General features: G+C 48.5%; 1 protein-coding gene across 1 annotated transcript in view; it reads right to left on the bottom strand.

Moving 5' to 3' along the window:
• Positions 1-11,652: 11,652 nt before the first annotated feature.
• LOC308154017 (solute carrier family 45 member 4-like) overlaps positions 11,653-22,500 on the bottom strand; it is a gene marked incomplete at both ends in the record, with an annotated part of 22,572 nt that continues 11,724 nt past the window's right edge. The window contains 8 exons of the mRNA XM_080527197.1: positions 11,653-12,021; positions 12,311-12,522; positions 12,635-12,734; positions 13,267-13,710; positions 15,193-15,726; positions 15,827-16,062; positions 16,395-16,574; positions 19,014-19,202. Of these exons, the coding sequence (XP_080383323.1) occupies positions 11,653-12,021; positions 12,311-12,522; positions 12,635-12,734; positions 13,267-13,710; positions 15,193-15,726; positions 15,827-16,062; positions 16,395-16,574; positions 19,014-19,202 (2,264 nt within the window). The remainder of the gene's footprint in view (positions 12,022-12,310; positions 12,523-12,634; positions 12,735-13,266; positions 13,711-15,192; positions 15,727-15,826; positions 16,063-16,394; positions 16,575-19,013; positions 19,203-22,500) is intronic.

The raw sequence follows: 22,500 nt of genomic DNA, 5'->3' as shown, positions 1-22,500 counted from the left end.
CTAGCACAGTCTGGAGGTCTGCTGCCCTTCAGCACGGCAGGCTAGCACAGTCTGGAGGTGGAGAAGATCAGAGGTTGCAAGCTTCCCTCCATCCAGGACACCTACAGCGACCTGTGTGTCAGAAAGGCCCTCAGGATTATTAGGGACCCAAGCCAGCTCCAATCAGAAACTGTTCAAACTACTGCCGTCGGGGAAACGGTACTGTAGCCTCTGGACTAAAACCCAGAGGATGTCGAACAGCTATTTCCCTCAAGCAATCAGGCTCCTGGGAAAATGCACTGGAAGAAAACAAAAGACTGTCTCCCCTAAACCTGTCACTACTCACTAGGGGAGTCTCGACTCCCCGACACCGCCTACTGGTGACTTGGTTATTCATTGGACTAATTACTAATGCCTGTCACCTGTTGTATGTGGCTATTTAGGTGTGTCCCTTTTCCCTGTTCCCTTGTTAGTCGATCATTTGTGTTACCCTTTGGAACCCTTCGGAAACCTTGTATGTATTGCCGCTTCACGTATCAGATACCCGTGACGTTTATTGAGCCTTGATTTTTGTTTTCGTTTATTTATATCTCGTACCTACATTGGAGCCCATTTGCTCAACCTTATTTTCAGCGTGCATTGTTCTGCTTTCAGTTTTGTAGTTAGTAGTTGCATACGTGCTGAGCCCTACTGCTCCTCTTTATGTTTCTCCGTTTGAAGTTATTATGTTTGAACCTGCGCATCATTTATCTCAGTAAAGAGAACCTTTATATTACTCACTCTCCTTCTCGTTGATTACCTACACCACACCAGTGGCGTAGCGGACGGGCCCGCAAGCGACGCACCGCGGGGGGGCCCCAGCCACTAGGGGGCCCCCTAACATTGGATAGAACCTTTTTTTTTATAAAACAAAGAAAATAAGTGGCCCTTCATTGTGTCAACCTTACTTTTTATATATAGGCCTATATTTAAAATATATACATAGTTAGCCGTATCCAATAGCAACATGACCTTGACGTCCACGAAAATGAGCAAGCGAAAATACCTCAGCGGTGCGCAAAAACGGGAACTTTACGGAAGTACATGTCAAGTATTATCTCTGCGGTTAGTCGAGTGAAAGAAAAAAAAAAAAAATACAGATGATAATTCACACAATATAATACCACGAAAGCGTACAGCACTAAACAATAACATTTATTTGGGCAGCATCATACTCAAACTCAGGCAGAAGGGCAGGGTCCGGCCAGGTTCACAGTCACAGACTGTCAGTGCATCATACAGGTACATAATTCAGCATGGTTAGGCTATATAGCTGTTTCTTTTTCTATTCTACTATTCTATTCTACTTCTGCTGTCTGCGTCTCCCTGGGCAAACAGTAAAGAAATGCCACAATATACCAGGACTTAAAAAACGAGATGTCCAACAAAGGATTTGACAAACCCTGGCCTATTTTGCGCAACAAGTACTCTGATGCAGCGGAGCTGTACAGGGTTGCCAGATGGCCTGGTTTTTGGTGGATTTAGAAGTTTTTAGATTGGTTAGGTTGGAAATTCTCAATCCCATCTGGCAACCCTTAGCGGAGAGTATGTTTACAGATATCGCACTGCTGTGCACACCACACTTTGTTAAAAGAAATAAAGCTTGTACTTTTCTACTTATAATACATTCTACTGATGTGGTCTACCATTTGGTTTTAGTTATAGGCTATTGCTCTCACTTGTTTGTACCTTTTGCTAAGTCAAGCATTTAGAATGTAGAGTGCACCTTGCGGGGGGGCCTCGGGATTTTGCGGTACGCCACTGCACCACACCTGTGTCCGACACACTTGTACACAGAGAACATTTATAGAAACGTAACAAAACCATCCCCTCTGCATGAATAATATATTATGACTACCTGCACACCTGACTACTTGAACACTACCTGATTACTACTTGAACATCCTGTACTGTATCATGTCTGTACTATATATACATATTATTGTATGATATTGCATTTCAGTGTTTCCTCCAGGATTTCCCACATTAGTGGCGGGGTGTTCCTTTTTCACGTGTGCACGCGCATAAAATGCGCACTGGCGCTCAAAACAAAGACGTAATTTCACCAAAACTAGAGGGTGGCATGCGGAACGCGCATGACACACACACACAGAAAGATCATCAGCTCATCGAATATGAAGTACACGAGAGATAATCAGCTCATCGAATATCGAACAAGCCTGCAAACTGTGACACTTTAAATAACGTGAAAAAATACTTTTGTGCAATATGACAACCCTAGTTGACTATCTGTGCAGTATAGTACAGTGGATTGTGTACATAGCCTTTATTTATGTAAACCAGCTCCTTACCTTCTTGTGATTTTATTCTTTTTCTAAAAGCGTTTTTTTTTTTTTCCTTTCCTAACACCAGGGGAGCCACCCAGGGCTGGACTGGCCATCTGGCACACCGGGCATTTGCCCGGTGGGCCGCGGTAGTTTTGGGCCGAGCCGACCGGCAAAATAAAAAAAAATTTTTTTTTTTTTTTTTTTTTTACAGCCGGCCCGGCAGAAAGCTACCACCGAACGGCCCATAAATCGAAAGCTACCATTGAACGGCCCATAAATCAGGGGCAGCGGCCCATTGGTCCATTTTCTATACAGACACTGGGCTGGCCCAATCAACAGAGAGAAGGGGGGGGGGGTCAGGGGTCACGCACGCACGCAGCACCAGACGTCCGTCTCAGTTTCGCGGTAGTTTTGGGCCGAGCCGGCAGGCAAAATAAATGTAGTTAGCCTGGATAGTTACTAGATAGATACTAAGAGAGATGGAGTGCAAAAGCACACTAAAACGGAAGGGAGGCTGGGAAAAACGTAGGGAGAAAAACTAAAAGAAACTCGAGGCAGATGCTGCCAAATGTGTAAACATTAGGGACATGTTTGCTGCACCCTCAAGTTTACCACAGCAGCAACAGCAACAGGTTGAAGAGGAGGCTGGCAGGGAGGAGCGGGAGCAGGGTACAGATACAGAGGATAGAGAGGATACAGAAGAAGCGGGGCCGAGTCAGCCTGTAACCGTTGACCCGGTAAGGAAAATATAGGTAGCTGTTAGGGGTGTAACGGATCGCCCCCCACGGTTCGGCACGCATGTGTACTGCGGATCAATTGCAAAATGTAACCAAGTAATAATATTACTTAATATTAGTTAATATCCCTTGTAAATCACAATGTAGAGTTGCCATGAAAAGATAGACGCGACAGTTGCGTGCTTTGTTTTACTCTAAAGCGCAATGATAGGTTGATAATGGAAAAAAAATTCTAGAACAACAAGGCTGCGTTCGGAAATTCGCTCTGGAATCTGATCACTGAGTACACTGGTCTACTTGCACTGGTACCATTGCTTACTGTCTGTATGTAGTCGTCTTTGTAGTGGTTTGGGGGAATACTACAGTTTGTCATATGACTGTACAGCACACAGTATATAAGACGAGTATATAAGGCAAGTATTTTTGTGCTGGTGGGTGTGGTCCGACCGATTGGGGTGGGCCTGTCTGGGCCAAAAATGCCAGGGCCTAATTGTTGTCCCAGTCCAGCCCTGGAGCCACCCCTCCTACATTTCGTTGTTTGGTACCTGTACTGTAGCAATGACAATAAAGTCCATTCATTCATTCATGAAGTACACAAGAGTACACATGGAACCGGGAACGCGCATACAGCACTGAACAACATCCGTAGAATATAAACTTGTGACTGACAGTCACATACACACACACACACACACACACACACACACACACACACGCACACACAATGAACGATCATCAGCTCATCAATACAAGTAGGCCTACATGAGAGTACACGCACAAAACCGGCTAACGTTACTGTTTACACAACTAAAATCACAGTGTGACAGTCAGAGGGAGCATTCGGTAAACAACAACAGCAAGGTAATGCATCAGCTGAGTTAAAGAAAACCAACTCTTTCCTTTCATGACACCGACATGATGCCTGCTTACCCGTACCTCCGCCGTTCTTGTGATGATTTTAGAGGCAATAGATTATTTTTGCCCCGTGCTTATTGCTATGAATAGTTCGAAGCTAGCGTTAGGTGCGAGGCTGCTCGGTTAACCCATTAGCGGGAACATTATTTGTTTCACAAAATTGGCTGATTCAGTTGACCATGAACATCAGACTATATTACGAATGTTCATTTAACACACTCGTATACTGAGCACTGGTATGAGAAGAACATGAACCAGAGAACAGCAGTAAATGCAATAACCCACAGTCGTCGCTGATGATGTTGCATTTTCGATTAGGATACGGGATTAAAGGGACGCGCGCCGGGCGAGGACTGAGGAGAGTGATTTCCTGAAATCCAAATGTCCCGCGAAATTCGGACCAATCACAAAACTGTTTTGCAAGCGCGTCGCCTCGCGCCGCGCGCCTGTTGAGAGCGATTCAGTCTCGATTGTAGTGCGAACACAAACGACGAGGTTAATTGCAACATTGTAACATATTGTAATTTACTACACCCTACATCGTAACGAAATGTAGGTCTGAAAGCGGCCTAAATCTAGCTTCAATCTGCTTTTTTTCTGTTCTCCGGTCATAATAACTAATAATCGTTGCGCAGCCTGAATCAAAGTGGACTGAATCATTAGTGGCGGAGGAAATTGGTTCGTGGCGGCCCGCCACGAATAAATGCATATAGAGGAAACACTAAAATTCTCATTGTAACCTGCACAGCATTTTGCACGACTGTTCTACTGCAGTACGACTGGTCCCGCTGTAGTACGACTACCATCACTTAATCCTTTTATTAGCCTATTCTCCTTTTTTACCTTACTTATTTTACTTTATTCTATTATTGTTGATTTTGTATTCTGCTGCAATGCCAATGTCAAATAACCTGAGCCTAAGAGCTTTACTCTTGTGTACCCGTACATTGGATACACAGTTCTGATTCTGATTCTGCTACCCTTCAGCACGGCAGGCTAACACAGTCTGGAGGTCCGCTACCCTTCTGAACCATGGACTCACCATGCTACACACACACACACACACACACACACACACACACACACACACACACACACACACACACACACACACACTAAAACACACACACACACACACACACACAGCCACAGCCCAGGGAGAGGAGGTCTAGTTACCGTAACTCAACATAAAAAGCCAAACCCTTATTATCGAACCACAAACCTACATGTGTTTTTAATCTCCCAAAAACCTGAAAACACACACACACACACACACACACACATACACACACATACATATACACACACACACACACACACACACTCTCTAAACTAGAGCACATCTGTTGTTCATCAGACCAGCTGCAGGAATCCCTGCCTCTCTGTCTGCCTGTCTGCCTGTCTCTCTCCTGCCTGCCTATCTCACACACACACACACACACACACACACACACACACACACACACACACACACACACAGACAGATGTTACAGATGTGTTGTTGTTGTTGTTGTTGTTGTTGTTGTTGTTTGTGATGAGAGCTGCTGTAATGCCTTCATTTCCCCGATCAAGAAAGTACCCAAAGTAGGACTCTGGACTCTGGCACGCTCTCTGCTGCCACTATAAACAGACCGACAACCCAAAGACATCAACGATGAAAGCCATTTCTGTTGGACAGTGTCCGAAGATAACGATATTGGTTAGGCTCCGGCCTTATAGTCTCCTTACTGGGCAGCTTATGAACCCAGAGACGTATCAATCCAAACCTGTTTGCTTTAAGGCAGAGCAGACACAGACAGACACGATCAGCCTCTCCACTGCTGACCGCTATGTGTTGTTGTTGTTGTTGTTGTTGTTGTTGTTATTATTATTATCACTTATTGTTGCATTATTGAGGAGCTAGATCGCTCAAATCCATACGGCTGTACTCTGTGACAAATACAACTTGATTTGATTTCCTCCTGAGACACTGGCCAGTCCGGTTCTCCGGTATGCTGCTCCTGTGTGTCTCACGAGGAGCCGGTGACACCGAGCTATTTATAGGTGCCAGGTAACCCTGGTAACCCCGGTACCGACAGGTGACAGACAGGTAACCCTGGTAACCCCGGTACCGACAGGTGACAGACAGGTAACCCTGGTAACCCCGGTACCGACAGGTGACAGACAGGTAACCCTGGTAACCCCGGTACCGACAGATGGACCAGCACCGCGGGGACAAACCGGACTCTCCTCACTGACCCAAGTGGACTTCTCACACACACAGTAACCTGACATCACATTGTTTCTGACTGGTGGTGACACATTGCTGAAATAATCTTTCCTGCCTTCAGTGAAACGTGGTCTGTCTTTTGCAACGTATTATGTTGTAATGTCTATAAACGTGTTGCTGCTTACTTGGCCAGGTCTCTCTTGTAAAAGAGATGTTTCATCTCAATGAGACACCATAAACAGTCATTTATTTGAACGTTCAAAACGGTTCTTGACCGTCGAGACGACGTGGTTGTCAACGTTACAGCGTGGTTGTGGTCGGTTTGTCACTGTGGTTGTGACCGTGACACGCGCTCAACCAGAAGACACAAGAGTCACGTCACTAACCTGAAGTCAACCGGTGGTTTGTCCTCCTCTCCGCTGTCAACGGGAGGACGGAGAACGAAGGTGTTTAAATCCAGATTAAAAGTGGATAAAAGTGTTGGAAACTCCGCCGCGAAGCCCCGTTAACCGACCACTGTAACCGATCCCGGTGCTCCTTGACCGATCCCGGTGCTCCTTGACCGACCACGGTGCTCTCTGACCGACCACGGTGCTCTACTCTGTCTGACAGCCGCCTGTCTGACCGGGCACAGGAGGCGGGGTGACGGGGGGCGGAGGACCAATTCCAACTGTCCAACAACTTCCTGGTAAAAAAGGCGGCTGAACTGCGGTTCAAATGTGAACCAATTATAAAGTTAACATTAACTGTGTTTGTGTGTGTATGTGTATTATTTATTAAATGTTGTAATTAAGCAATATCACACGAGAGGGAGTGTGTTATACTGAATATCAGCGCGGCTGTGATTGTCTTCGGTACTCGGCCGCTTTTATACAACAGTTCTACAGCGCGATTTATTAGTTAACACAGTAGTAAGTGTTGACAGATTATGATTTGTTTGTTTATTTAATCATAAAAATAAAATAAAAATAGTTCCGCAACTGAACTTCAAATGGACTGTTGCCTATAGGTTACTGTTACTATAGTAACCTGAACACAAACATGTGTATGTATCCCCACCTTGGGATACTAAGGACTATAATTGATACCTTTGCACTACTGATGTTTACATTACTACCTTTGTACTACTGTATATTGCACATTGCACATGTCTTCTTTTATACTCATTAAATACTGTACATAACTACCTCACTGTACATAGCTCATAACTGTATATTGCCCATAACTGTATATTATACCTCTAAACTATACAGATGTTTACAATACTACCTCTGCACGTACTGTTTATTACATAGTTACCTATCACTACATCTTGTTCTATTTATATCATATATCACTATTTGCACTTGTGTTGGATGCTAAACTGCATTTCGTTGTATTGTATAAGTACTCTGCGATGACAATAACATTGAATCTAATCTAATCCCATCAGTAACGCCCTCTATAAGAGTGACATTCACATCAGGTTTATTAGGCTTATAAATAAATAAACAGGAACTGTGATAGGAATAATGACATTCTGAGTAGGTGCTGCTGGAGCAATACGCCGGTCACTGCTGCCACCTAGCGGCCGACAAGAAAACTGCCAACTAGCGACCATCCTGATTATGCCGAGTTAACGGACATTATAAGGTATGAGCTGTAATTCTACACGTCTACCGCTAGGTAGCAGCATCGTCAAAATAGTATTCTGCTATGAAACCAAGCAATGTTTTCCACACGATGCAGGTTATGGTTAACCATCTCATCAGGGGAGGCTGGTGGAGGTAGAAATCAGAGGACAGGCACATTTAATGCAAAAATGACAGCCTCTCCTCTGATTTCCAGCCTCCCCAGGTGTTCTGGCTCTAGCTAGGACTACTCTGTGGATATGTGTATGCGTACAGGGCTGTGTGTGTGTGTGTGTGTCTGCTTACAGAGCTGTGTGTGTGTCTGTATGTGTGTTTGCATACAGGGCTATATGTGTGTGCATGTCTGCATGTGTGTGTGCGTACAGGGCTGTGTGTGTGTGTGTATATGTGTATGCTTACAGAGCTGTGTGTGTGTCTGTATGTGTGTTTGCATACAGGGCGATGTGTGTGCATGTCTGCATGTGTGTGTGCGTACAGGGCTGTGTGTGTGTGTATATGTGTATGCTTACAGAGCTGTGTGTGTGTGTCTGTATGTGTGTTTGCATACAGGGCTATATGTGTGTGCATGTCTGCATGTGTGTGTGCGTACAGGGCTGTGTGTGTGTGTGTGTGAGTGTGTGAGCCTGATGGAGCTGAAGGAGGAGTTGGACAGTGTTATTGCTGCTGCGCTGTGGTATTCCATGAACCATTCTAACCATTAACACTGTCCAACGCGCGCACACGCACACGCACACACACAGTACAGTACAGTTCAGTATCAGTCAGCAAAAATCACCACAGACTGTTTTTGGTTATTAAGAGTTTGTTTAAAGGTGCATTCAATACAGTGTTGTTCCATAGTCCTACATACATCAGGCATATGTACAGATATACAGTCCTCATATCAGTTCCTTATATACAATCCTTATAGAAAAACAACAACTAAGAAAAATAATCAGCTTTTTATAGCAGCAGAAGAAACTAAAAATAAATATGTACAACTTTCAGTTTACAAGGCATATAGGACACTGCACAGTCGCCTCCTCCCAGTGTACAATCTGTAAGTGACATCCGTGAAGCGTTTCAATCAAAGTAAAATAGGCCACTCCCACCATCCATGAAAGCAGGTTATTCTATTAAGAATAGAATAATAAAAATAAGATGATTATATCTCTATATATATCTATATATATCTGTATATCTATACCATAATGAGAGATGATCCTAAACAAACAACCTTCATGTTTCTGTGTGAAGAGGAAGTAAAGAGGAAGTCTTGTAAACCAGACAGCAAGAGGACAGACTGAGGAGAGACACACGCACACGCACACAGGCACGCACACACACACACACACACTCAGACACGCACACACAGACACACACGCACACACACGCAGACGCAGACGCACACACACATTCCAGTCCTCTGCTAATGCCTCTCTCTTGCATTAATCTCAACTGTAAATATATCTAATATCTCTCATATATTTATATATTCTGTTCTTTTAAATAAAGTGAAACCATTTAACGAGGAAGAGCTCAAAAAATAAATATCCACAGTTTAGATTTTTTTTAATGATTCTGTTAACTTTGTATGTGCAAGTTCTGTGCAACATCCCATCCTCCCAACAAAACAAACATTAACATTCATGACTTGACAACTTCCACGTTGTCACCTGATGGAATCAAAGGACTACAACTCCCAGGGAGGGCCGAGCGGCCCCCCTCCCTCTCTCAAATCTCAACATTCCGGAACAGAGGCCACTCTAATATAAACATTCCAAAGAGGTTTCAGGAAAGTGGTGGTTGACCCGTCTCCTGACATCGTAGAAACACTCAAGTTGCACTTCAAGTATTCGAGAGGCGTGGCTCTCGGCGACACTGCGTTTTCGGCGAGGAGGACATGCAGTTTGATTATCACCGTCACTCTTTACTGAGGCAGAACACACATTATTGCAACTTTTCGTCTGATTTGTCAACAAAAAAAAACTTGATGCTTGATGTTTTTGTTTTTCACTTCAAGTTTTGGTTTCTTCTCCTCCTCTTCGACATTCTCAGCAGATTTCCAGCTGTTTATTGTTTGATTCGTATACGTCATAAAGTTGTACACTTTTGCATTGAGTCCAGCTCAGAGGAGGTTACCGCGGTTACAGCGGTTACCGAGGTTACCTGAGCGAGGCGGCTCTGAGATGAACTGGTGAAGGAAGCAGAAGGAACAGATTCCTGCAGGAACACAGCAGACCTGGATAGTGTCTGGGCAGCCCCAGCTCCAACCCCAACCCCAACCCCAACCCCAACCCCAATCCCAGCCCCGGCCCCAGCCCCGGCCCCAGTCCCGACCCCAGTCCCGACCCCAGCCCCGGCTCTAGCCCCGGCCCCAGTCCCGACCCCAGCCCCAGTCCCGACCCCAGCCCCGACCCCAGCCCCGACCCCAGTCCCGACCCCAGTCCCAGCCCCAGTCCCAGCCCCAGTCCCAGCCCCAGTCCGAGCCCCAGTCCCAGCCCCAGTCCCAGCCCCAGCCCCAGTCCCAGTCCCAGTCCCAGCCCCAGTCCCAGCCCCAGTCCCAGCCCCAGTCCCAGCCCCAGTCCCAGCCCCAGTCCCAGCCCCAGCCCCAGCCCCAGCCTCAACCCTAGCCTCAACCCTAGCCCCAGCCCCAGCCAGCCTGACTAGGTTCTAAGTTAGTCTTTGACCTATAGGCTTATAAAGCCCTAGTAACCAGCAATCAGCACGATCTCCATGTAACAAACTACATCCTGTAACAGACCAGCTGGATGTTTACCCCAGTCACCCCCAGTTTCACCGTGGAGCTACTGAGCCCCCTACGCAAGGATGCAACTGAGCTCCACATGGCTCAGAGTCTCGGCCACGCAGAGCCAGAATGGAGAAGCTGTCAGTGTGCAGGGCTTTTCCCGGGCTAGCGTTAGCATTGGCTAGGCTGTCGTAGAGCACAATGGAACTCCCCACACGGCTCCTAGCCTAGCGGTAGCACTAGCATTAGCCTAGCATGCAGGCGTGGTATGTAAACGGACTATCAGTGAATGTAGAAGAAACAGACTCAAGACCTTTGACGTCGTTTCACGATTCAGTTAGAAAAATAAAAGACAATTTCTATCTGGAAGGAAAAGAATCAACTTGAATTCCTGCACAGTTTAAGTTCTGCCAAAGTGGGCGTGGGGGGGGGGTGACGACTCTCTTCCCCCTCTCACCCCTCCTCCTCCCCTTCTCTGCAGGCACTCCCATATGAAAAGCTAGCATCAGAACTACCTTAAACAACAACAACAACAACAACGGCTCAAACTGTGCCCAATCTGTGACCATCAAACAAAGAGGAGAGAAGTGCTCCCCTTCCTCCTCCCCTTCCTCCTCCTCCTCCAGCTCTGATTTAAACACGTAGTTAAAGCGGTAATGCCCTGGGGGGAGGGGGGTGACCGCAGCTGGACCAGTGAGCTGGACAGGTGAGAGACAGGAAACAGGAAACTGACGATCCAGAGAGGACGAGGTCTGACCGCAACTGCAACCCGCCACCAGCAGGGGGCGCCGTATGGGAAGCACCCCAGCTGAACCCCTGGAGTGTCCCATCCCCCGGTCAGACACCCCCCTGGTCAGGCCCTGAGAGGGACAGCAGCGACAGCAACAACGACATCCTCCTCGGCCGCGTGTTCCCTCAGAGTGAGTCGACAACATCAACTCCCAGCATGCAACAGTCTCGGGGGGCTGGCGGGAGGTGACGTCAGTTAGTTCGTGGGTGGGTGGGTGACGTCATCGTCGCTGTCGCATTGGTGACAGTAACGGTAAGTGTGCGTGTCTGTGTGTGTGTGTGTGTGTGTGTGTGTCCAGTGTGTCCCTGACCCCCCCACCCCCCATCCCGGGACCAATCACAGCGTCGACTCACACTCCACCTGGCAGGTGGCGTCGGAGGCGGTGGCGCGCGTGACCCTGAGGTCACTCGGACGCTCCGCCGTCCCCGTCCCCCCGGCCTTGTGCTGGGCTCCGTCCCCCCCCTCGCCGACGGCGGCGTGGTGGCTGCTGTGAGGTGGGTAGATGACCAGGAAGCAGGCGGTGAGGAAGCCCAGGAAGCTGCCCCCGGAGGCCACCATGGGGATGACGCGCACGCTGCCCGTAGCGTCCACCGCGGCGCCCAGCGCTGACGCCACCAGGATCTGGGAGATGTACACCTGGCAGGACAGGATGGCGCAGTCGATGCCGAAGCCCCGCCGGGAGTTACCTGGGCTGTGATGGATGTACTGTAGGAGGGGGGAGAGAGGGGGGAGACAGAGTTAAGTTACCTGGGCTGTAGTGGATGTACTGTAGGAGGGGGGGAGACAGAGTTACCTGGGCTGTGGTGGATATACTGTAGGGGGGGGGGGGGGGGGGAGACAGAGTTAAGTTACCTGGGCTATAGTGGATGTAGGAGGGGGGAGGAGGAGGGGGGAGGAGGAGGGAGTAGGAGGAGGTGGGAGAGAGGGGGAGGGACAGTGGAGGGTATAGGGTGGAAGGTGGAGGGTATAGGGTGGAGGGTGTATGGTGGAGTACCTCCTTCATCTCGTGGTACTGGCCCAGAAGGGCGTAGGGGCAGTAGGAGATGCTCATGGAGATCACGCCCATGCTGCTGATCATCACCATGGTGACGTACACGTTGGGGAACATCGCCATGACGGCGGTTCCAATGGAGAAGCCCAGCGTTCCCAAGATGTAGATGACCTTGATGCTGAGGTCAAAGTTGTCCAGGTACTTCTGGAGCAAGGCTGGAGAGACAGGAGCCGTCACGGACCTGGATGGGTGTGTGTGTGTGTGTGTGTGTGTGTGTGTGTGTGCAGTGTGTGTGTGTGTGGGTGTGGGTGTGGGTGTGTGTGTTACCTGAGCAGGTAGCAGCAGTCATGGCGTAGATGACCAGACCCCAGCAGCCCATCTGGACGCCTTTATGATAGTTCTGCAGCGCAGTGGAGTTAGTAGGAGCCTGGAGGAGGAGAGGAGAGGAGAGGAGGAGGAGGAGGAGAGGAGAGGAGGAGGAGAAAAAAGCTTACAATCTGCCCTTTCAAAATCTGTCAAAAACGGAAGACCCAGACCCGGTCACAAATACGTCTTTCTATGATCACTACTGATTAAACACTGGGTGTATGATGGTAGTCCTTACTGTGGGGTCTCTATGGTAGATGACCTGGCTAGGTTGTGGTGTATGATGGTAGTTGTAGTCCTAGGTTGTGGTGTATGATGGTAGTTGTAGTCCTAGGTTGTGGTGTATGATGGTAGTTGTAGTCCTAGGTTGTGGTGTATGATGGTAGTTGTAGTCCTAGGTTGTGGTGTATGATGGTAGTTGTAGTCCTAGGTTGTGGTGTATGATGGTAGTTGTAGTCCTAGGTTGTGGTGTATGATGGTAGTAGGTAGTCCTAGGTTGTGGTGCATGATGGTAGTAGGTAGTCCTAGGTTGTGGTGTGTGATGATAGTTGTAGTCCTAGATTGTGGTGCATTATGGCAGTTGTAGTTCTTACCGTGGGGTCTCCGTGGTAGATGACCTGGCCCATGAAGTCTGTGTAGAAGACGGCCTCGGCGATGATGGAGAACCAGGTGAGCAGGTGGCAGACGCAGAGCCTCAGCAGCTCCGGGGGCATCTTCAGCATGGACAGCCAGAGCAGCCGGACCGTGGTCTCCGTCTCGCCCTCCTCGCTCTCCGTGTCGCCACTGCTCCACGCCGTGTTGCCGCTCTGGTGCCGCGCCCGCTGGCTCCGCCCCCCCCGGCCGCCGCCCCGCCCCCCCCGGGGCTGCATCTCGTAGATGTCGTTCATGCTGCGGGACGGCTTGATAAGCAGCGCGGCGTTGGCGCGCCGGTAGCGGTAGCGGTGGGCGCCCACACGGCCGTAGTAGGAGAAGGTGCAGGACGGCTGGCGGTAGAACGTGTGACGCCGCCGCATCGACGCGTTGGCGCTGGACGACACCTGGCACATACAAACAAACTTTATCGACACCTGGTACATACAAACAAACGTTATCGACACCTGGCACATACAAACAAACTTTATCGACAACTGGTACATACAAACAAACTTTATCGACACCTGGCACATACAAACAAACTTTATCGACACCTGGGCCCTATTCCACGAAGGGCGATTAGAGACAATCGAGACTAGTTTTGATTCGCGATAATTTCAGCTTGTGTTCCGTTCCATGAATGTGGTTCAAATAATTCGCTGCTTGGTTGCTATGCAACCAATCCTTCAGAACAAGATACGTGTCAAAATTGTCTCACAGGCGAAAACTACATCCCGAATGACAGTTCCGTCAAAGTGTCTTTTTGGAAATATTAGTTCCCACTTTTTACGAGATAGATAGATAATTGTATATTTTGATAGATAGTTTGATAGTGTGCTAGATAGATAGATAGATAGATAGTTTGATAGTGAGATAGATAGATAGATAGGTTGTTAGTTCGATCCTTGATTTAATTTAATGTATTTTTTTTACATTTAACCAAAGCCTTCATGCAAATCGATTTACAATATATACATCTGTCTAAGTAAGTGAATCATCTATCCATCAGTAATCATAAGAAATAATAATTTATGCCAAATCCAGGGTCCAGTTACAATGCTAGAAGAACAACATTTACTAGTCAGAAAGGCTTCAAACACCATTGTAATCGTGTTACTTCTCGTAAAACAGCCTATACCATAATTTTATAGATATATTTTTTGATTAGATTCAACTTTATTGTTATTGCAAGTATCAGACAATGAAATGCAGTAAAAAGTGTCAAAAAAGATTTGATCCCTCGTCTTAGAACAACACTTTGATATTATGGCAGCGGTTAATACCACTATGCCATCGTGATGATCTGACAGTTTGTAGCCTGATGCTAATATCACCACAGTAGTGAATATTAATTTATTAAACTATGAACATAAAACAATAAGTAGGGGCTTGTATGACCTACGCATTTAATCGGTCAGCAATTTCTTGCCAAACCATTTCCCTCGCCTTGTTAATTGCTGCAGTATTGCACTTTTTTTACATCTTATTTTTCAATAAGTAGGAGCGCTGCTTTGTCAGTTTCCAGTCTAGTATCTTCTTTTCGACAATCGGCTCTTCTGGGCTCCTTCTACGTGCCCAAACCTAACCCGAATTTCCAAACCGGACTTATGTGAACATTGATGACACAAGCCTGATTCTCATTCGAGGAATCACTTGAGGCTTGAATCCCAATCGAGAGTCGCCTGAACGAGGCTTTCCTTTTAATCGTGAATATACTAATCAACGTACGTGGAATACCCCCCTGGGGTACAACAATTACTACAATTCAGGGTACTCACAATTCAGTACAACCAAACTTTATCCAAAGTGCCATGGAAAACAATCAATATTACGATATACATAAAATAACGCTGTGTGTGTGTGTGTGTGTGTGTGTGTGTGCGCACCTTCATGCCCATGCGTGCCCCTCCCGCCGCCCCTCCACCTCCCAGGCCGTTGGCCCGTCCGTTGGCGGTCGTCTTGGCGTTCAGCTGGTTGTTGAGCAGCGCCTCCTCCCCCTCGCCGTCCCGCTCCACCTCCGCCAGGAACGCTGACAGGCGGCAGATCCGGTTGGTCCTCTGCAGGTCGGTGTGACTGACGTGATTGGTCGTCTGCGGGTCAGCGTGGTTGATCTGATTGGTCCTCAGGAGGTCTGCGTGGCTGCCGGCGCTGCTGCAGCGGCGGGGGGGGGAGCCATGGCAGGAAGACAGGCGGTCGCTGAAGATGGAGGGCTCCAGGTGCCGCAGGAAGTCCAGGTGGTCGTGGTCGTCGGACATGGCGAGCACCGAGTCGCTCTTGCTGCGCACCATCTCCACGTCCAGGAAGTCCATGTCCACGGCGCTCTGCGATTGGTTGTCGTCGTAGGGGTCGTAGGGGTCATAGGGGTCGTCCTCCCCGATCAGCTCCAGCTGGGGGGCGTGGCCGTGGAGGCTCCCGTTCAACTGGAGAATGACGAGAATATCAATACGCATTTTTATAATAATACATTACTTATTCTTTTCTTAATCACAGCTAGAGTAAGCAGGGCTAGAGTTAGCCTACCTTAGCGTTAGCTGCATTAGCGGTTGAAGAGGCAGTATCGTTGTCGTCGTCCAGCCGGTCCTGCAGCGGGCTGTACTGCTGCTCCTCGATGCTCATCAGGTGCAGGATCACTGAGCCCGTAAACAGGATGGCCGCAAACACAAACAGGATCTGCTCCTGAGACTTGAAGATGGAACCCAGGAAAGTGTGAGTCCAGTCCAGACCGCCCAGCGCATAGCCCACCGCTCCCCCTAGACCTGGAATACACACACACACACACACACACACACACACACACACACACGCACGCACGTATACTGTTAACAACATAACATAACACAACGTAAAGATAGCAATGATTTTAAATTATCTGTTGGATTGCAGAATAAAACACAGAAGTGTATGTAGTTAGTTAAAAACCTTTCTTCAATTTGCTGTCAAATGCTTTGTTTAGTAAATAGGACATGTGTATTGTAGAGGAGAAAGCTAGGCTAAGCTCGGCTAAGCTAGGCTAGGCTAGTGGTCGTACCAGAGGAAAAGGCTAGGCTAGGCTAGGCTAGGATAGGCTAGGCTAAGCTAGTGGTCGTACCAGAGGAGAAGGCGTGGATGTTCAGCGCCATGTCCTGCTCCTCAGTGTCCGCCACGTCCAGCAGGTAGGCTCTGATTGGTCCCTCCGTGGCGTCGGCGCAGAAGTCCAGCACCACCACGCCCAGCACCGTCAGCACGATGCCGATTGGCTGGCTGTTCGGTACGTCCCCGAGGGCTAGCCCTGGTGCATCATGGGAGAAAGGGCAGCATTAGCATCGTAGCAGAGCGGGAGAAGGGTCAGAGACGCAGAGGCTTCCTCTCCACCGTACCCATCACTCGCTTCTTCTCGGAAAGCAGAAAAGAGGAAGAAGATCTGCGGGGGGGGGGGGGTGTGGGGGAACGAGACCTTCTGTGTACCGTACGATTTGAGTAGGAAGCAAGTGATGAGGACAGAGGAGAGGAATCATGTTTGTGATGACTGAGTCAGGGCCATGCTAGTGTTAGCATGCTAGTGTTAGCATGCAGAGACATAGATTCTGATCAACAACATCCACCAGTCAATGTGCTACTCTGAAACTATGAACACACACTCACACGCACACACACACACACACACACACACACACACACACACACACACACACACACAAGCACGCACACATGCATGCACACACAGGAGCTGTATTGATTGGACACACACCCCTGCATTCACATATGCAAATCAATGATTAGTGGGTTACATTTGGGGCAGAGTCGCAGTCACGCAAACACACAAATCCCCCAGGTTATAGCACATTTCCCAGAGTGCTTTGCATGGTTGGAGTCCTCTGTGCCTTTGGTCCTGACCTTGTCTTACCCAGGCACACACTCACACTCACACCCACACACCCACACACACACACACACACACGCTCACCCACACACACTCACACACTCGCACACACACACCCACCCACCCACACACCCACACACACCCAACCACCCACCCACCCACCCACCCATCCTCCACAGAGCTGCAGGACTGGACCAGGGCAGGCCTCTTCTGTCTCAGGCCTGGATGGGATATTAATAATCAATAATCTCACCTCATCAATACTGAACAGAGCACTGCTGCCCTACAGCATCAACCAACCTTCACCTTCCACCTGCTCCCTCCAACACACACACACACACACACACACACACACACACACACACACACACACACACCAGGGTCCTCTACATACACACCAGGGTCCTCTACACACACACACACACACACACAAACACTGACTCTCTCTCTCTCTCTCTCTCTCACACACACACACACACACACACACACACACACACACACACACACACACCAGGGTTCTAAACACACTCATACACACACACACACACACACACCAGGGTTCCACACACACACACATCTCTCTCTCTCTCTCTCTCTCTCTCTCTCTCTCTCTCTCTCTCTCTCTCTCAGCGTGTGTGTGTGTGTGTGTGTGTGTGTGTGTGTGTGTATAGTCAGTGTGTGTGTGTGTGTATATAGTCAGCATGTGTGTGTGTGTGTTTGTGTATAGTCAGTGTGTGTGTGTGTGTGTGTAGTCAGCATGTGTGTGTGTTTGTGTATAGTCAGTGTGTGTGTGTGTGTGTGTGTGTGTGTATAGTCAGTGTGTGTGTGTGTAGTCAGGCTTTCTGGTGACAATGGAGCGGTCCAGCAGTGCGCGACTCCAGACAGGAAGTGGAGGCGTGAAGGTGGCGTAGGAACAGGAAACCCTACTCTGTGAACTGGCTCCTAAACCTTTCCCATGTCACAGAGACTGACAAGGTTCACACACACACACACGCACAACGTTCTCACCGCACATATCAGCACAGACACACACACACACACTCTATCTCTCTTTCATACTATTATCTTTTCAAAACCCAAGGGACCACCACCAGAGAGAAGCTAAGTGCTCCGTCTCTCTCTCTCTCTCTGTCTCTCTCACCATCTCTCCATCTCCCTCTCTCTCTGTCTGTCTGTCCGTCCGTCTCCCTCCCTCTCTCTCTCTCTCTCTCTCTCTCTGTCCGTCTCCCTCTCTCTCTCTCTCTCTCTGTCTCTCTCACCATCTCTCCATCTCCCTCTCTCTCTCTGTCTGTCTGTCCATCTCCCTCTCTCTGTCTCTCTCTCTCTGTCTCTCTCACCATCTCTCCATCTCCCTCTCTCTCTCTCTCTGTCTGTCCGTCTCCCTCCTTTCTCTCTCTCTCTCTCTCTCTCTGTCCGTCTCCCTCTCTCTCTCTGTCTCTCTCACCATCTCTCTCTCTCTCCGTCTCTCTCCCTCTTCGTCTCTCTCTCTCTGTCCGTCTCTCCCTCTCTCCCTCTCTCTCTCTCTGTCCGTCTCTCTCTCTCTCACTGTCTCTCTCACCATCTCTCCATCTCTCTCTCTCTCTCTCTCTCTCCCTCTCTCTCTCTCTCTCTCCATCTCTCTCCCTCTCAGTCCGTCTCCCTCTCTCTCTCTCACCATCTCTCCATCTCTCTCTCTCTCTCTCCATCTCTCCCTCTCCGTCTCTCTCTCTCTAGTCCGTGTCTCTCTCTCTCTCTGTCTCTCTCACACTCTCTCTCCATCTCTCTCTCTCTCTCTCTCCCCATCTTTCTCTCGATATCTCTCTCTTATTCCCCCCCCTCCCTCACCCTCCCTCCCTCCCTCCTCCTCACCCATCAGGGACCCGTTGAGGAACAGGGCGACCCCTAGCAGCACGCCCACGCAGAGAGCCAGGATGAAGGGCCGCCGGCGTCCCCATGGCAACGTGCAGCGGTCGCTGGCCGAGCCGATCAGAGGCGTGAAGATCAGGCCCAGGATGGGGCTCAGGAACCACGTCAGGCTGTAGTACTGCTCGGGCAGGCCTAGGGGGCAGCAGCGCACACGCACGCACGCATGCACACACACACACACACACACACACACACACACACAGGGTTAGGATGAGAGCGCATGGGTAAAACAGGCTGCAGTACTGCTCTGGGAACACTAGGGGGCAGCAGACAGGTGGAATGACAGACAGGTGGAATGTTCGAACATTAGAGAGAGACAGAGAGGAGGCTGGTAGAGGTAGACATCAGAGGACAGGCTCATTGTAATGCATGGAACCTCCACCAGCCTCCCCTGGCCTCACGCTGCAGAGTGGCTCAGACAGGATGTGTGTGTGTGTGTGTGTGTGTGTGTGTTATAGACCCTTATATTGATCTGAGGTCATAATAATAATCCTTATGAGAGTCTGGTGATCACTCTCACACACACACACACACACACACACCTGGTCCGATCTGTGGTGGCCTCACACACTGTGCTAGTCAGCCAATCACATCACAGCACAAAAAACACATCAATCACCTCAAGACAGACATGTAACCAAGGCCTCGTAACCTAGCCCTAACCCTAACCTAGCCCTAACCTGGCCCTAACCCTAGCCCTTACCTAGCCCTAACTCTAACCCTAACCTGGCCCTAACTCTAACCCTAACCCTAGCCTTAACCTAGCCCTAACTCTAACCTAACTCTAACCCGGCCTACAGCCCTGGTCATGACCATGACCTCTGACCCTGACCAGGTCTTGGGAACCCAGGGGGCCTCTGTTCCCCAACGACACCACTTCCTGTCTACCACGTCACATGACCAGTCATTCACAACACTTCCTGCTCCAAGTTGTTACAGTTATGGCGCCCAGAAAAACCTGTTTTTGTTCATCGGGACACAAACACACACACAAAAACACACACACACACACACACACGTAAACAAACAAACAATGTAAATCTGAGGGACAACATTACTATTTGTCTGAGAGTGTGAGAAAGAGAGAGAGAGAGGGGAGAGAGAGAGTCAAAGGTAAGCAGACCGACAGGAACTGAGGTTCTAGTAAATAACGTGTGTGTGTGTGTGTGTGTGTGTGTGTGTGTGTGTGTGTGTCGGTTCCCACCAGGTCAGACACACGGAACAATACTGAGAGACTGGAGCTCAGAACACCACAGGAAACACTGGAGGGGGGAGGGAAGGAGGGAGGGAGCAAGAGAGAAAGGGTAGAAGGTATTAAACGTGGGAATGAGGGAAGGAGGGAGGGAGGGAGGAGAGAGAGGGGTAGAAGGTATTAAACGTGGGAAGGAGAGAGAGAGAAAGGAGAGAGAGGGAGGGAGAGACAGAGAGAGACAGAGAGAGAGAGAGAGAGAGAGAGAGAGAGAGAGAGAGAGAGAGAGAGAAAGAGAAGGGCCAGTCACAATCAGAGCATCAAAGAGGTCAATCTCTCCTCTGACTCACAATGCCTGGCTGTACCTCCACAGAGGAGCCTTTCACACACACACACACACACACACACACACACACACACACACACACACACACACACACACACATATGTGTATGTGTATGTGTGTGTGGCAACAGTCAGGTCAGTTTACCCTTTCAGCCTAATAGCCTTCCCTGTCAATAATAATGATGTTCACATCGACCACACACACACACACACACACACACACACACACACACACACACACACACACACACACACACATAGGAGGAAGAGGGGAGGAAGGGGGGAGGAAGAGAGGAGGAAGAGAGGAGGAAGGAAGAGGTTGGGGGTTAAGTACAGTAGCTCACAGCCGTAGGGAGGGAGGGAGGGAGGGACCTACCTTACTACACAACTAACTTACTACACAACTACCTCACTACACAACTACCTCACTACACAACTACCTTACTACACAACTACCTCACTACACAACTACCTCACTACACAACTACCTCACTACACAACTACCTCACTACACAACTACCTCACTACACAACTACCTCACTACACAACTACCTCACTATACAACTACCTTACCACACAACTACCTCACTACACAACTACCTCACTACACAACTACCTCACTACACAACTACCTCACTACACTACTACCTCACTATACAACTACCTTACCACACAACTACCTCACTACACAACTACCTCACTACCATACCACACAACTACCTCACTACACAACTACCTCACTACACAACTACCTCACTACACTACTACCTCACTACACAACTACCTCACTACACAACTACCTCACTACACAACTACCTCACTACACAACTACCTCACTACACAACTACCTCACTACACAACTACCTCACTACACAACTACCTCACTACACTACTACCTCACTACACAACTACCTTACTACTGGCTCTTGTTTGAGTGATAGTTTCAAAAACCAATTGAAAGTGTGATCGGGGACTTTTGAGTTGAATAAGGGGAGCGTCAAATATTTCTCTGGACACTGCTTCTAAAACGGGCCTAGAATTCTAACAGCGGCTAAGGCCCAATCCCAATTCACCCCTACGGCTTCGTTTTCACCCCTACGGCTTCGTTTTCACCCCTATGGCTTCGTTTTGTGCGTTCACGTTTAGGGTAGGGGTGTCCCAATTCATATTTCATCGAGGGGTAGGGGGTAGGGGGAGGGCTATCCACGGCTTCGTTTGGAGAAATGTTAGGACCAGACTAGCTTCGGAGCCATATGGCTTTGTCCCAGGACGCATTGCGAATCATCAACAGAAATTGTATTTCGCTCTATTCAATGCGGAAGACAGCCACAAATGTCATTTACTTTCTCTGTAATTACTTATTAATAAAGATTTTAAAAATTATGATAACCATCGTATTATCTTAGTTTAATGTAACAATGCATTATAGAACTTTTCTTTATAACGAGCAGAACAAAAAAACGCTATTATGCCAATGTGCTGTGCCTATGCTTAACATAGAAATACACCGTTCCACCGTTCCAGCACGCTTCAGCCAAGTTTAAGATCCGAGGGTTTTGGTGCTCAGCAGTAGAAGACAATAATAGCAAAACTATTACCTGGGCACTTCCATTAGACTACCAAAGCAAGACACCGGAGCACTCATATCTGCGCGTTTATCACAGGGTGACACCCAGGGTCACCCTGTTCCTCTGCAACAATTGACTGTATGAGCGCCCAGCGTCCCAGTCCAACGGAAGCATCACCCCATAGAAATACACCATGTCATCGGAGCGCGATTCACATTTCCGAGATGTACAATCCTGTTTATTTAGAAATAAATGATTACCCGTGGCGTTTGACAGCAGATGATGGTAGACATACTTAATGTAAAGATATCATCTATCTAACATTAGG

Source organism: Nansenia antarctica (assembly GCF_963989245.1).
Source record: "Nansenia antarctica genome assembly, chromosome: 3".
Lineage (NCBI taxonomy): Eukaryota > Metazoa > Chordata > Actinopteri > Argentiniformes > Microstomatidae > Nansenia > Nansenia antarctica.
The sequence above is the reverse complement of the archived record's forward strand: the minus strand, read 5'-3'. Positions and strand labels throughout refer to the sequence as shown.